Below are 16,722 nucleotides of genomic sequence, written 5' to 3'. Positions count from 1 at the left end.
CTAGACAGAGGAAGTATGTTTAGGATCCTTTTGCGACAGCACAGCCGTATTGCTAAATTGAGCTATCTGATGCATTCAAAAGCCAGTTCAAAAGCCAGTCACACGATTGACAGTGTATGAGACATGGATATGTATTTTGCAATAGATTTGTGTTTTATCAGTTCTCTGATTGGCTGGGTTGACACATTTCCAGACTTTGTCTACCGAGTTGGTGGCTCGAACTTTCCTGTTGAATTACTCCTACCTCCTCACCATCCCAGAATACAGCTGTCAGTGATATGTAAAGTACAGTGGAATTATATGGTGTGCTCCGTTGGTTATGATTGATGTTGCACTAAAGACATAATTATACATCCAACTGCTTTCAGTCATTCTGATGACTCGGATGGTCAAATAAATAGCTTTTAACAACTGGGTAGATATATTCAAATATTTACATCACAACCTTCACATTATGGTGCCAAAAAGAGACTCCTATTCCATGTACTGTAATTGGGTGGTTTCTGATGTTCTAGGTGCTGCGGAGAAGAGCTCCAAGCATGGGGCTGAGGATCGTACCCAGAACATCATCATGGCCATGAAGGACCGCATGAAGATCAGGGAGAGGAACAAGCCGGAAATCTTTGACGTGATCCGGGATGTCTTTGTCGTCAGCAAGGCGATCCACGCTCAGCAGATGAAGACCATCAAACAGAGTGTACTGGACGGAACCTCCAAGTGGTCGGCCAAGATCACCATCACAGGTACACCGACACAGGGAGTAATGGTATTGCACCAGTGGTCACGTTCTATGAACTGTTCTATTGTATTTTAACTAGTCTTCTCTCCCCATCTGACTTTGTCCATGTCTCTTTATTGATTTCGAATGACTCTGTGTCATTCTGTCTGTCCACCTGTGGTATGATGTTTCCCTGTCTCACTGTTCATATGTCTGTCTGCAGTGCTGTGTGCCCAGGGACTGCAGGCCAAAGACAAGACGGGTTCCAGCGACCCCTATGTCACGGTCCAGGTGGGCAAGACCAAGAAGAGGACCAAAACCATCTACGGCAACCTCAACCCTGTCTGGGAGGAGAAGTTCCACTTGTGAGTCTGACTTGGCCCTGCACATGTAGTCAGTAGTATTATCCTGCGAGAGCGCGTGTTCCTCTAATGTGTAAGCAGGCCAAGACTTCAAGCCTCAGGCAGTCTAGGTTTCCTCACCCAAAGGAAGTATGTGGTCATGTTTAACCCACTTCCAAAATATCACATGCCATCCGGAGCCGTTTGACAATGGGAGACACTCATTTATTCAGGGTAGTGGTGCACACACGTGTAATTAACTCTTCCCCTTATATTACATCAGGCCACACCTAGTTCTTCTACCTTAGAATGAGCTGCAATATTAGCATCCACGCAATGTAATTACCATGGATATCTGTTCTTGGTATGAAATCTTCACATTGACACTACCTTACTCATTTTTTTCCCCCAGCGAGTGTCATAATTCGTCGGACCGCATCAAGGTGCGTGTGTGGGACGAGGACGATGACATCAAGTCCCGGGTGAAGCAGCGTCTGAAGAGAGAGTCCGACGACTTCCTGGGTCAGAGCATCATCGAGGTCCGCACGCTCAGTGGAGAGATGGACGTCTGGTATAACCTGGGTACGTCCTCGCTATCCTGCAGTATAATGTCGACTATGTGAGACGAAGGTGGCTGCCTGTGTTCGAGACCCATCGTTATTATGTTAAGTTGAATGTACAGATAAGTCAAAGGGATCAGAATGGTAAGAATGACCGTGTCAAAGGGGGACATTCCACTGCATCGCAGCCCTGAGAAATAGTAGTGGGTTCACACAGGGCCTGTTTTGGAGTTGTTGATTCTATGTTAATCTAATGTTCATGTGTTCTCTGGAGTGAAGCTATGAAACTGTCCATACCAGGCCAACTCTGAGCCATTGGAAAGTGTCCAGTGTACAGGGCCCTCTCCCTTTCACAGCCTCTCAGTCCTCAGATGCCCCTGTGCTCCCTCATTGTGTCCAAGAGTATCTATTTTTAGTGTGTGTACGCGGGTCTCAACGTAGAAGTGCTTTTATTCAGCCGCCGCTTTGAGGGAATATTCCCTTCTGATCTGAAGGGGTTGGTGTGAGAATCAAACTGTTTCAGATGATCAAAAGGGTGAAGGTTGTATGTTTTGTTCATGCTTCTTTTATCCTGGAATCCTCCGTTTTCCAGATATGTACTGCTCAAATCCCTGTCACTCATACATCTACTCTTCTAAGTTATGCCAAAGGCATATTCTGTTAGCTTCCTCATTGCATCCGCCAATCCCCTCCTTTTCCTTTTTGAATTATACTCTATCATTATTTTACTCTATAGGAGGGCTGAAATCAACCCTTTCAACTAACAGATTGTTAGTTGCTACACAGTGCTTTGTCTTAATGGACTGTCTGTCCCAGGGTTAGTTAATGATGGGTAGAAAGTCTAAGAAAAAAAACATTGAATCAAAATGTATTTGTTACATACACAGTTTACAGCAGGCATAAAATGTGCAGTGAAATCCTTGTGCTGTCTCCCGCAACACCCAAGACCTCTTACTGTAACACAGTGGGTTAGTTAGCACCCTAGTCTATCTGCATCTCATGTCACCAGCTCTGTTCTACATCTTAGCCCTCTTCTGTAGTCCAGTCTGTGTTGTGCTTGTACCTCATTACCCACGTCTCCCTTGGCCAGCAATACCATTTTTCTTGCCCAATTGCACAGGCGAGTAGTGGCCCTAAGGCTCCTACTTGCCCTGGATGAAAACATTGGCTGTCACCACCATGGTCTTTGCTTTCCCCTGGGCTAACTCTCACTTGTGCTTCCTCTACTGCCCCTTTATGTCTTCCTTTGTCCACATGGCTTCTTTCTTTCTCTGTTTTCTATCTTTTACACTGTCCCTTTTGAAATGGGCTGGTTAGGGACTCAGGAGGGTGGGGTGTTAAACAAGCGCTTCAATGTTCTTCTAGCTTTAAACACTTTCCAAAAGTGAATTGTTTTATCGCCCTTGGCTTTCCTTTTTCTTCCTCTTAATGATAGTCAACCTTTTTAGGGATGCCTCACTGTCTGTCATGGACTTCCTATCCCTGCAGATGAGACGCACCATGAGTTACTGATGTGGTGTGTTTGTTTGCGTGCATGGGTATGTGATTAACTGTGCCATTCTGAAGCTGCAGGCCTCTTTCTTTGCCTGTTTAATCATGACTTTTTGAAAACGACTCCACCATGATACTGAAAAGGCCTTCAAAGGAACAGCACTTCTTGAATGTTAAAGTGGTTGCGCAGTGTGTTAGCCCTATGACAAGGGGAAACGTCTGTACACTTTCCTTACACTGTGAAATATACATTTAGCTGATGTTACTCATTGACTGTGTTCGATACAATACTAAAAGAGATGTGAAATCATAAGCAAAGCCACTCTCTCTCTTTCATCTCCTTCATCCTCTTAGGGGAGATCTCCTCCTTGATTAATATGTAGCACACTCCAGTCGTATCGCGACCGCTTAGACGACACGTACGAATTGACCTGATAATGTGGCTGTCAGGGGAAATAGCCGGGGGTGAGCTGCCGAACACGCCACTTCCAGAATAAGACCAGCTGAAGTGTCCTCAGCCGGAAGAACAAGGACAAATCCATACAACCCTGAGCCCTTGTTCTCAGTACAAACTGTAGTAATGCTAGTAGTATAGCACCCACTGAATGGCCTTGTAGCGGCGCCACTGTAGACCCATTGATAGTAATAGTCTGTAATTGCCATTTGATTAGCAGACCTGGTTAGTGTGACAGATCTAGATTATAGTAATTGACTCACTGACTTGTGTGTGTGTCTATTGTTACAGAGAAGAGGACCGACAAGTCAGCCGTGTCCGGCGCTATCCGTCTCCACATAAGTGTGGAGATCAAGGGAGAGGAGAAAGTGGCTCCCTATCACGTCCAGTACACCTGTCTACACGAGGTACACCACTCAGTACATCTCTCTGTTCGTAAGATTACTGCAGACACCATCAGTGAAACTAGTCCTAAACCAGCTCTGAAATACAGCTACTTGTGGGTCTCTGTATCACACGGACGTTTTGTCTGTCTGCCTTCCAGAACCTCTTCCACCACTCAACGGACGTTCTGGGCCAGGGGGTGGTGAGGATCCCAGATGCCAAAGGAGACGATGCCTGGAAGGTGTACTTTGACGAGGTGGCCCAGGAGATAGTGGACGAGTTTGCCATGCGATACGGGATCGAGTCAATCTACCAGGCAATGACGTGAGTCAGAGGAGCCTGACGACATACTCTAACTTTCTCTCGCTCTGTTCAATCTTTCTCTTGTTCGCTCTCTTGTTCCCTCTTTTGTTTGCTCTCTCTTTCTCTTGTTCTCTCGTTCTGTTTCTTCTCTTTCTCTCGTTCTGTTCTCTTGTTCCCTCTTCTCTCGTTCTCTTTCTTCTCCCTCTTGTTCTCTCACTCTCTCGTCTCTTATCTGTTATTTATCTTATCTCTCTCTTGTGCTCTCTCTGTCTCACTCTCTGTCCTTCTCCCCCTCTCCTCCCCCTTTTCTCTAATATGAAATAGCCATTTGGTGCTGTTGTCATTTCCTGGTGGCCCCAAATGAAGGAAAGTCAATTATAAATGGTCTGAGAATGGCTCTGTCTCCATGAGGTGCCATTTTCCGTACAGATGCCTGTTAACCGGCTCCATCATTTACACAAAGCACACTCGGGTGGCCATCCCTCAGACGGAATGGGGCAGGGGCCTGATGGGAGAAATGAGACAGCCGTTCCACGTAGTGAGGGATCATTGGGTGAAAACCTGACCCCAGAGAGAGTGCTAGCTAGCTAAACATAGGCCTGCTCTTGTGCAGTGTGTTGTAAATCCTATTACGTCCCTGAAATCCACTGCTACTGTATATTATTTTGCCCCATAATGAAAGATGTCTGTGTGCTATAAATTGGGTATAATTACATAAACATGTTCTTAGAATTTCGACCTGAACATTACATTGCGATAATTATGGTATGTGAACAAGAGACATAATGCAACTTGAAAATAGTAGAATCAACCAACATTGCGCTGCTGTCTCTGAGCCCTCCCTGACAGTGCCCTCTCCTGGTGTGTTTAGGCACTTCGCCTGCCTGTCCTCTAAGTACATGTGTCCTGGCGTTCCGGCGGTGATGAGCACCCTGCTGGCCAACATCAATGCCTTCTACGCCCACACCACCGCCTCCACCAACGTCTCCGCCTCTGACCGCTTCGCCGCCTCCAACTTCGGGGTTCGTATGGCCCCATACCCATTTCTCTCCCAACCCTAATAACATCATCTACCTTGTAATTGTCATATACCACAGGTTGTTTTTCTCTGGATGATTTTCACCTTAATTCTCTCTTCCCTCCAACAGAAAGAGCGCTTTGTCAAGCTCTTGGATCAACTCCACAACTCCTTGCGCATTGACCTCTCCACATATAGGGTAAGTTGAGAAGTTTTAACATTGACCTCTAAATATGCACCTTCCCCTTTTTATCTCTGTTTTTCTCATGGAATGGTCCCCAATTATTCTCCCTCAGAACAACTTCCCTGCCAGCAGTAAGGATCGTCTCCAGGACCTGAAGTCCACTGTGGACCTACTGACCAGCATCACCTTCTTCAGGATGAAGGTATAGGCCAAGGGCTAGGCTACAAAGACTCTCTGTGAAGAAACCTTTTCTCTACTCCTGCCTTTGATGTGTTTAGTCTTTCTTACTCTCAATGAGTACTGGTGCTATGACAGTAAATCATCACGACATAATATCACTCTTTATTGTGCTGTGTAAAGAGTTCTCTCTCTCTAACGCTCATCATCTCCCTCTGATGTTCAGGTCCAGGAACTGCAGAGTCCCCCTAGAGCCAGTCAGGTGGTGAGGGACTGTGTTAAGGCCTGCCTCAACTCCACCTACGACTACATCTTCAACAACTGCCAGGAGCTGTACAGCCGCCAGTACCAGCTGCTGGACACAGTGAGTCACACAGTTGATCTCAGTTCTACTCACTGCCATTTACACACATTTACACTAACAGAATTAATGCAGGTTATTCATATTCTACCCAGAGTGGTTGAAAATGCACTTTGGTGATGACATTTCACTTCATTATGTTAGAAAATACATTTTACCAAGGCAAGTATAATTTTTCATGTTCTGAATCATTCAGTGGGGTCTTTCTCTACCATACCATTAACATGATATCAGAAAGTCAGATGTCATAACCTAATACGTCCCATAAGCACCAAGCTCAGTTGAGAGTGGTGCAGCTTTATCGCCGACACTTTTGAGGAATTTACTTTTTGTCTTCCAAGTTGTTACTGAGTGTCGCAAATATCAAAATTAGCATGACATTGAGCTGAATTAAATGCAAAAGGCTTTGTAAATAAATAAAAAGCTTGTAGTACCCTCAGTGCTCTGACATTTCACAGAAATCCGCTTGTTTTTGTGAAGTCTTTTGGGAAAAGAACAGGAACTTCGCATGAATATGAACAGCGTATATTAAAATACTATGTCATGTCTCAAAATCAGTATTTATCTTACCTCTATTGTTTTATGTCCTCCGGATTCGAGAAGAAAGATGGCGAGTTCAACAGTGTCAGTTAATCTTAAATCTTGCACAGTATCCCCCCTAGCTGACGTGATGCTGTTTTCCTGATTTATGACCACTTTTTTTCCTGTGGTCTCCATTCATTTTGTCACCCTAATTTTAACCATCCTACAAGGGTAAAAACGCCATTTACGTTTGAACGGATTATGATAGAGACATAAGGTTTGGATCATTGGTTTTCTTAAAGGAGTATCTATACAATTAACATGTCATTTTGCCCGTTGGTCAAAATGTGTTTTTGATTCAACACCCTTTTCATATGAATATGTCAAGGGATATCACTTTAATCCAGCAGTGTTACATTCAGTGTTTTGTCTGACTGGGAGTGTGGTTTTGTTCTGGTCCAGCATAAAGAGGATCTTCCCCTGGAGGAGCAGGGCCCCAGCATCAAGAACCTGGACTTCTGGCCCAAACTGATCACCCTTATAGTCTCCATCATAGAGGAGGACAGGAACTCCTACACACCCGTGCTCAACCAGTTAGTATCCACACACACTAATTTATGTACTCCTGTAAAATTTCCAGTATGTAATGATACTCTCTACCATCTCTCCTCCAGATTCCCTCAGGAGCTGAATGTGGGGAAGGTGTGTGCTGAGGTCATGTGGGCGCTGTTCTCCCAGGACATGAAGTATGCCATGGAGGGTGAGTCACCACGGATGACCGATCAGGAGCCGAGCAGACACGTGTCCAATCTGCGTCAATTTGGGGTCAAGCTCCTCAACCACTAATACCATATTCCCAGTCTTAATGGCCCACCTGGCCTTTTGTCTGAGTGTGTTTGTGTGCATCGTGGCTATATGGCGAAAGAATGAGCCCCAGAGTATACAGTTGAAGTCGGAAGTTTACATACACTTAGGTTGGAGTCATTAACTTGTTTTTCAACCACTCCTCATTCTTGTTAACAAACTATAGTTTTGGCAAGTCGGTTAGGACATCTACTTTGTGCATGACACAAGTAATTTTTCCAACAATTGTTTACAGACAGATTATTTCACTTATAATTCACTGTATCACAATTCCAGTGGGTCAGAAGTTTATATACACTAAGTTGACTGTGCCTTTAAACAGCTTGGAAAATTCCAGAAAATTATGTTATGACTTTAGAAGCTTCTGATAGGCTAATTGACATCAGTTGGGTCAATTGGAGGTGTACCTGTAGATGTATTTCAAGGCCTACCTTCAAACTCTGTGCCTCTTTGCTTGACATCATGGGAAAATCAAAAGAAATCAGCCAAGACATCAGAAAAAAATGGTATACCTCCACAAGTCTGGTTCATCCTTGGGAGCAATTTCCAAAAGCGGAAGGTACCACATTCATCTGTACAAACAATAGTACGCAAGTATGAACACCATGGGACTACGCAGCCGTCATACTGCTCAGGAAGGAGACGCGTTCTGTCTCCTAGAGATGAATGTACTTTGGTGCGAAAAGTGAAAATCAATCCCAGAACAACAGCAAAGGACCTTGTGAAGATGCTGGCGGAAACAGGTACAAAAGTATCTATATCCACAGTAAAACGAGTCCTTTATCGACAGGCCGCTCAGCAAGGAAGAAGTCACTGCTCCAAAACCGCCATAAAAATCCAGACTACGGTTTGCAACTGCACATGGGGACAAAGCTCGCACTTTTTGGAGAAATGTCCTCTGGTCTGATGAAACAAAAATGGAACTGTTTGGCAGGGGGAGGCTTGCAAGCCGAAGAACACCATCCCAACCGTGAAGCACGGGGGTGGCAGCATCATGTTGTGGGGGTGCTTTGCTGCAGGTGGGACTGGTGCACTTCACAAAATAGATGGCATCACGAGGAAGGAAAATGATGAGGATATATTGAAGCAACATCTCAAGACATCAGTCAGGAAGTTAAAGCTTGGTCACAAATGTATCTTCCAAATGGACAATGACCACAAACATACTTCCAAAGTTGTGGCAGAATGGCTTAAGGACAACAAAGTCAAGGTATTGGAGTGGCCATCACAAAGCCCTGACCTCAATCCTATAGATAATTTGTGGGCAGAACTGAAAAAGCGTGTGCGGGCAAGGAGGCATACAAACCTGACTCAGTTACACCATTTCTGTCAGGAGGAATGGGCCACAATTCACCCAACTTATTGTGGGAAGCTTGTGGAAGGCTACCCGAAGTGTTTGACCCAAGTTAAACAATTTAAAGGCAATGCTACTAAATACTAATTGAGTGTATGTAAACGTCTGACCCACTGGGAATGTGATGAAAGACATAAAAGCTGAACTAATTCATTCTCTCTACTATTATTCTGACATTTCACATTCTTAAAATGAAGTGGTGATCCTAACTGATCTAAGAAAGAGCATTTTTACTAGGATTAAATGTCAGGAATTGTGAAAAACTGAGTTTAAATGTATTTGGCTAAGGTGTATGTAAACTTCCGACTTCAACTGTACCTGTGGAGTGTACTAAGTAACAGTAGAAGGAAAAGGAAATCTCCCCAGTCTGTCTTCTCCACCCCCTGTCTGTGGCTCCGTCTCTGTCTCAGCATTGTGTGTGTCTTCTACCATGTCTTTCTTTCAGTAATGGATAACGTTGATCATTACCAGTGGCTTCAGGGTAAGACTGCATACTGTACTGTAAATGATAAGAGACCCTCTTCTTATGCTATTCTACAAGATGTGCCAGTATTCTGTTAGCCGTTAGATATTTCAGCAATATCGTCCGAGGGGGTGTGGTATGCTATATGGCCAATATACCACAGCTAAGGGCTGTTCTTAGGTACTGTTCTGGACACAGCCCTTAGCTGTGGTATATTGGCCATATACAACAAACCCCCTAGGTGCCTTATTGCTATTATAAACTGGTGACCAACTTAATTAGAGCAGTAAAAAAAAACGTGTTGTCATACCCCTGGTGTACGGTCTGATATACTACGGCTGTCAGCCGATCAGCTATCAGGGCTGGAACCACCCAGTTTATAAAATGTATTTTAGTGTTGAATATCATTTTATTTCTACCAGAGCACTACTGTGTGAATCTGGCCAAAAGTTGACAGAATTTACGATGGCAAGCCATTTGCATTCATCAGTTGTTTATGGCTCGTCTCCATTCCATCCTCCTCTCCACTTCTATCTTGATCTATTTCTTTCTATTGTGTTGCCTTGTTCTTGTCTTTCATTTCGTTCCTTCGGTCCGTGCTCATTTCTCTGTGTTCTAGCCCCATCTGAATTCCACCTTCGTGGGCAGACATTTTATGCTGGTAAGAGCATCAACTCCACCCCATCACTCCTCTTGTCTTGTTCTCCTCCCAGAACCCCCAACATATAAACATTTTTAGATCTGTGTTTCCAGTGAAAACTGTCATTCCCAACAGAGATGCAAAGGTAACCCTATAGGGAAGGCTGTTTCTCTGTGGTCGGACAGTTTCTGACGATGTTTTACTTATTCCGACGATGTTTTACTTATTCCGTCTCTGATTTCATTTCTGAGGATAGAGAATGATGTGCAAGGCGGAGGGCTGAGTGGGATTACTAGGGAGGGAGAGGAATGGGGAGCAAGCTACACTGAAGCTGAGTATGGAGAGAGGGATGATGTGGGATGGCGAGAGAGAGGGGTATTCCAGGGGAGGATGGAGGAGTTCTGGGGATGTGAGATGCAGAGCGAGAGGGCGACAGACGCAGGGAGTATATGTGCTGGGTGTGACAGCTGCTCATGTCTCCCAGGACCCTATCTATTACCTCCTCTCCCCAGAGGTGGATTGTACATCTCTCTAACTTTCCTCTGTCCTCATGAAACTCCTTTTCACACTCTCCCAATGATAAATGTCTCTCACAGGAGAGTTGAATGGTTGAATGGTTGAATGGTTGAATGGTTGAATGTGTGTGTGTGTGTGTGTGTGTGTGTGTGTGTTAATCACCGTGCCCAGTGGCACAAGGGGACTGGAGCCGCCCACCACACACTCAGCCTGCAGTAAACCCACTTCAAAGCCCAGTTGAGAGAGGAGAGCCCTCATGTCACCTGGCTGTGGCTGTACAGCCCGCTGGGGATGGCTGGCTGCTCTTCACTCCTCTACCTCCAAGCTTACTGAATCCTACCTGTTCTGTGCCCTAAATATCCATACTACTCTTACAGTAATATTATGACTCAGACACTCATACATAGGTGCATATTTATGCACACTTGTACACAATGACACACACACACTCACAAAAAGAAACACACCCTCAGAGAGACACGCACTCACTCTCTGGTGTGTTTGTCTCCACAGAGCATGAAAAGCACCGGTTGTGTAAGAGTGCCGACTACATGAACCTGCACTTCAAGGTCAAGTGGCTGTACAATGAGTATGTGAAGGACCTGCCAAACTTCAAAGGGGTTGTACCCGACTACCCATCGTGAGTTAACCCTGACTTGTCTAAACTTAAGAAATGTGTATAAAAATAGGTTCTCTCTATTTTACCCCTTATGCCAATCTTTCCCATGTGCAGGTGGTTCTTACAGTTTGTGCTGCAGTGGTTGGATGAGAATGAAAGCGTTTCCATGGAGTTCATGCATGGAGCTCTGGAGAGAGACAAGAAAGATGGAGTGAGTAACGGGAAAATAACCTCTCTTTGTCAGGTCTTCACTATAAACTATATAGTTACAATTGTCTCCGTCTCCTTCTCCCACCAGTTCCAGCAGACATCTGAGCATGCTCTCTTCTCTTGCTCGGTGGTGGACGTCTTCACCCAGCTCAACCAGAGCTTTGAGATCATCAAGAAACTGGACTGTCCTGACCCAAAGGTCATGGCCCACTACAGCCGACGATTCGCCAAGGTAACCTTACCCTCCTTGTCCTAGCTACCTGTCTGACCTGTCGACAAATGCCTGTTGGGATAGATTGCTCTCTCATATCTCCACCATCTGTGAGATTCATTTTACGGAACCTCTACCTGAGTCATGCTTGATTTCTACTTTTGGCTTGAAATGTTTTTCAAACAATAGCTAGGTTTCCATCCAATTGGCAACTTATTTTAATGTGAATATACAAAAATCGTAATTAAAAAAATATATGCACATTTTCCCACCAGAGATGTGTTTCCATTAAATGGACTTGTTGCGGATAAAGGCTGTGCGTGATGACGTAGTGCACATAAAAATAACGTGTGGTTACATTTCCATGTACCAAAATAAAAAATTACAGGTTAAATGGGCTTCCACCGCATTTTCAACTCTAATTTTATTTATTTATGTAACCTTTATTTAACCAAGAAGGGCTCATTGAGATTTTAAATCTCTTTTTCAAGAGCATTCTGGCCAAGATAGGCAGCACCAAGTCATTACAAAAATTAGACAGACAACATGAAAAACTACAAGTAATCTAGTAAAAACCATTGAATTCACAAGAGTAACAAAATCATAAACAGCAAATTAAAAACATTGACAGGTCAGGGAATCAGCCTCAAAATCCTTCATCAGTGATTTAAAAACACCAATCGGGACAAGTTCTTCCAGTTTAAAATTATTTTGTAACGTGTTCCAAGACGATGGCGCAGAGTACATAAAAGCCCTTTTACCAAATTCAGTTCAGACATTTGGAACAGTTAGCAGGATAAAGTCCAGCGAACGAAGAGAGTACCCACCACATTTCTGAACAATAAAAATGCCCAAATAAAAAGGTAGTAAACCCAAAATGGCTTTGTAAATAAAATACAAAGTGTATACAAAGTGCAGTGGTGCCTAAGGGTTTTGCAGTTTAAAATAAATCTCAAAGTGCCATGGTAAAGAGTGTCAATTGATCTCAAACACTGAGCGGAAGCATATTCATATATAAAATATCCCCATAGTCTAGTAAAGGCATAAATGTAGCTGATACTAGCCTCCTTCTGGCTTCAAAAGAAATACAGGCCTTATTCCTAAAATAAAATCCCAATTTCAGTTTACATTTTTTTGTAAATTGTTGATTATGCAATTTAAAAGAGGCCGTCATCAATTAGAATTCCAAGATATTTATATGAGGTTACAACCTCAATCTCCTTGCCCTGACGGGTAGTAATAGGTGAAAGGTTCAGAGGTCTATTTCTTGCTTTAGAAAACACCATTAGTTTAGTTTTGTCAGTATTGAGGATAAGCTTCAATTGACACAAGATATGTTGAACAGTATAAAAAGCAGTTTGTAAGTTCTGGAAAGCTTTTGTAAGAGATGAGGCACAACAGTAAATAACAGTATCGTCAGCATAAAAATGAAGTTGTGTGCATTTTGGACATTTTTGTCTAAATCATTTATATAAATAGTGAATAAGAGAGGACCAAGTACAGAGCCTTGGGGCACACCATTAAAGACAGACAATTTAACAGACATAAGCCCATCAAATTGAGTGAACTGAGTTCTATCAGACAGATGGTTAGCAAACCATGCAACTGCATGCTCCGAAAGACCTACACTCAACAATCTCTGCCTTAGTATAGCATGATCAACTTTATCAAAAGCCAAAGAGAGATCAATAAAAAGTGAGACACAGTGCTGCTTTTTGTCAATGGCTTCAGTGATATCATTTAAAACCTTTATGGCTGCTGTAATTGTGCTATGCTTCTTCCTGAAGCCCGATTGGTACATTGATAAAATAGAGTTAGTAAATAAAAACTCTTAGCTGTTCACTTACAAGAGTTTCAAGTTTTTTCACCAGGGGTGACAGCTTTGAGATTGGCCTATAATTATTTAAGAGTTGGATCTCCCCCTTTTAAAAATGCTGATTTCCAGATCTTTGGAATTTCATTACATTCCAGGGTTAGATTGAACAGATATGTAAGTGGTTCAGCTATGAAATCAGCTGCCAGATTTAAAAAGCAGGGATCCAAAAGATCAGGACCTGCAGGCTTTCTTTGATCTAAGGATTTCAGGGCTTTATGCACCTCCTGCACTGAGAATGGGGAAAAAAGCTAAAAGTTTGACCAGCTCTCACTGGTTCATCCACACAGAGTTGTACAGAGACAGAGGACACTGGTTCATCCACACAGAGTTGTACAGAGACAGAGGACACTGGTTCATCCACACAGGGTTGTACAGAGACAGAGGACACTGGTTCATCCACACAGGGTTGTACAGAGACAGAGGACATGGGTTCATCCACACAGGGTTGTACAGAGAGAGGACACTGAATCAAACAGCCTACCAGATGATACAAAGTGCTCATTGAAACAATTCAGAATTTCAGTTTTGTCATATACAGCAACAGAGTCCTTCAAAACACATGACGGTAATTCATTAACATTACTGTTACCAGACATAGACTTAATAGCATTCAGAAACTTTCTAGGGTCATTCAGGTTATCAGTGGTAACAGACATAAAATATTCAGACTTGGCCTTCCTGAGAAGAAAAGAACACTTGTTTCGTAACTGCTTAAAAATAAGCCAATCGGCATCAGAACAAGATTTTATTGCTTTAGCCCAGGCTAGATTACTGTCATAATCTAATGGTTTTGTTCATAAAACATGTGTTTTTGAATATGATGAGATCTCTGACCAGAAAGCTACCATTCACCAGCTCTGCAAGAGTTATGTCAAAATATGTTTTTTAAAAGTTTTTTAAATTTAAATTATTGTATTTTTTTTTTTCTCCCCAATTTCCATCTTGTCTCACCGCTGCAACTCCCCAACGGACTAGGGAGTGGTTAAGGTCGAGTCATGCGTTCTCCAAAACATGACCCGCCGAACCACGCTTCTTAACACCCGCCCACTTAACCCGGAAGCCAGCTGCACCAATGTGTCAGAGGAAACACCATTCAACTGACGACCGAAGTCAGCCTGCAGGCGCCCAGCCCGCAACAAGGAGTCGCTAATACGCCATGAGCCAATTAAAGCCCTCTCCGCCAAACCATCCCCTAACCCGGATGACGCTGGGACAATTGTGTGCCTCCCTATGGGACTCCCGGTCACGGCTGGTTGTGACATAGCCTGGGATCAAACCTGGGTCTGTAGTGACACCTCAAGCACTGCGATGCAGTACCTTAGACCGCTGCGCCACTCGGGAGGCCCAACCCTGTGAAGTTTATCAGAATTTATTTAGTCTGTAGCCTAATAAATTGTATGCCTTCCCGAGTTGTAGTGTGAGGACCACACAACATATCATTGCGTGACTCCACATTTACCCCGCCATTTCTCTCCAATTAATTTTACTGACACACAAAGATCCCACCTTGTCTAGTGTATTTTGTTTTCTCGACATTTGAAAAGTTTACTGACAAATGAGCTTTTCCATCAGGCCTGTCGCAACATTTTTTTATCCGACATGTACTTTACTCGCATGAAATGGTTGGATGGAAACCTGGTTACTGGGAGAAAAGTTTGGCATTTGCTCAAACCTTTTGAAATAGCCCCAAATCTCATTAAAGTGATTAATGATCATGACCGCCCATTGCATTTTCTTCGGAAAGCAGCCAACTCTGCCCTTTAGAGAAATCCTTACCATTGCTTTTCTTATTTTAGAGTACTATACCCTTATTACAGATATTAGCCCCAGAAAATCTTATTTCTATAAAAGCAGCCCGAGCATTGTCTGGGGACTTTAACATTTGTGTAAAGGAATTGGATATGATATGTTCTCATTAAATAGAAATGTCTAATGCGACAATCGTTCTTTCTAGCTGGGCTTGGGCTGGCACAGTCTATAGAGAGACTGAGGTTTTTCATCACAGAGAATATATTCAGGGAATGCATTCCTACTTTCAGAGGACTCTTTCCAGCAGTAGTGCAGAAAAATTACCCGACAGTAACCTCACAAACCCTCACTCTAACTTTACCTAAAAAACAGACTAGCCTCTAGCCAGTGTTAAAGGCCACTTCCCATTAACAGAAAAGGATGACAGTCATTTAGTGGTTGGAATGAGATAATATATTTCCAATTACACTGTAATGACCTGTTTTCCTCCCCACAGACTATTGCCAAAGTTCTTCTGCAGTACAGTGCCATTCTGACCAAGAGCTTCCCCTCCTACTCTGACAAAGAGAAGATCGTAAGTCTTCATATTCTGCCTTACACAACATACAGTGCATTCGGAAAGTATTCAGACCCCTTGACTTTTTCTGTATTTTGTTACGTTAGACTTACTCTAAAATGTATTTAATTGTTTTTTTCTCCCCCTACATACAATAGCCCAAAACGACAAAGGAAAAACAGGCTTTTAGACATTTTTGCAAATTTTGGTGTAAGGCTGTAACGTAATTTTTTTGGGAAAAAGTCAAGGGGTCTGAATACTTTCCGAATGCACTGTATCCTTAGTGTTTTCAAAGGGAGTTTCAACCTTTAAATGGTCTCTGTTTCTATTGCTCGCTCTCTTCCCATTGTAGCCCTGTGTACTGATGAATAACGTGCAGCAGTTGCGTATCCAGCTGGAGAAGATGTTTGAGTCCATGGGTGCCAAACAGGTAAGCAGCAACTCTATGTACGGGAAAAGATGATAACAAATAGCTTTTTTTCACAGATGGGTAAGATGGAATCGGGGTGGAAAATGTTCATACTCACTGTGCTCCGGACCACCAGGAACCTCCTGGAGAAGACGACAGGCGCATTGTGTCTCTGAGCTCATGCAGACGGTTGAGCAGCCGTTGGTGTTAGCAGGTTTTGATTTAAAGGAGTGAATGATGTGCTCCTCTGGCATGACACCTAGAGAAATGAAGAACCTCAACTTTTTGCTCTATATAGACAAGATTATGAACGTGTTGTTTGTGTCTTTCCGTACCAGATTGCAAAAGCGGAAGCAATGGTAGGGAGATGGTTCACTTGACTTAGAGTTGAGAAGTGGATGTGTGCTACTGTAGTATCCTGCAGTATCCTGTAGTATCCTGTAGTATCCTGCCATGTGGAATAAAGCATTAGATCAATAGCAGCTATCAGCCAGTGCTTACTGTGTAGACTACTAGACTGTTACATTAACATATGCCCTTGGTGATTCTATTATGTCCCTAGATCAATTTCCTAGACTTCATAAAGCTATGTGCGGTCTATAGGTTTTCATTACCGTCCCTACAGTATGTTTAGCATCCCTACTTAAGAGCACAATGTAGTATCTATATGTTAAGTATGTTTAGGACATGCTTTATTCTGAATGATTGTTCCATTCTTACTGCGTAGTAAGTCAGTTATTAT

At 43.2% G+C, this 16,722-nt stretch overlaps 1 protein-coding gene across 3 annotated transcripts in view; it reads left to right on the top strand.

The window, feature by feature from the left end:
* The window catches only part of unc13bb (unc-13 homolog Bb (C. elegans)), a 102,446-nt gene that overhangs the window by 75,733 nt on the left and 9,991 nt on the right, over positions 1-16,722 (top strand). For all 3 annotated transcript variants that reach the window (XM_023983880.1, XM_023983879.1, XM_070441853.1), the window contains exons 15-30: positions 516-743; positions 942-1,083; positions 1,472-1,641; positions 3,856-3,971; positions 4,109-4,272; positions 5,123-5,273; positions 5,400-5,468; positions 5,566-5,655; positions 5,857-5,994; positions 6,976-7,106; positions 7,188-7,273; positions 10,864-10,990; positions 11,084-11,180; positions 11,268-11,411; positions 15,512-15,589; positions 15,924-16,001. In XM_023983880.1, coding sequence (XP_023839648.1) covers positions 516-743; positions 942-1,083; positions 1,472-1,641; positions 3,856-3,971; positions 4,109-4,272; positions 5,123-5,273; positions 5,400-5,468; positions 5,566-5,655; positions 5,857-5,994; positions 6,976-7,106; positions 7,188-7,273; positions 10,864-10,990; positions 11,084-11,180; positions 11,268-11,411; positions 15,512-15,589; positions 15,924-16,001 — 2,009 coding nt within the window. The remainder of the gene's footprint in view (positions 1-515; positions 744-941; positions 1,084-1,471; positions 1,642-3,855; positions 3,972-4,108; positions 4,273-5,122; positions 5,274-5,399; positions 5,469-5,565; positions 5,656-5,856; positions 5,995-6,975; positions 7,107-7,187; positions 7,274-10,863; positions 10,991-11,083; positions 11,181-11,267; positions 11,412-15,511; positions 15,590-15,923; positions 16,002-16,722) is intronic.

Source organism: Salvelinus sp. IW2-2015, linkage group LG4q.1:29 (assembly GCF_002910315.2).
Source record: "Salvelinus sp. IW2-2015 linkage group LG4q.1:29, ASM291031v2, whole genome shotgun sequence".
In the NCBI taxonomy this organism is placed as follows: Eukaryota; Metazoa; Chordata; class Actinopteri; order Salmoniformes; family Salmonidae; genus Salvelinus; species Salvelinus sp. IW2-2015.
This window is presented reverse-complemented; position numbering and strand designations above follow the sequence as displayed.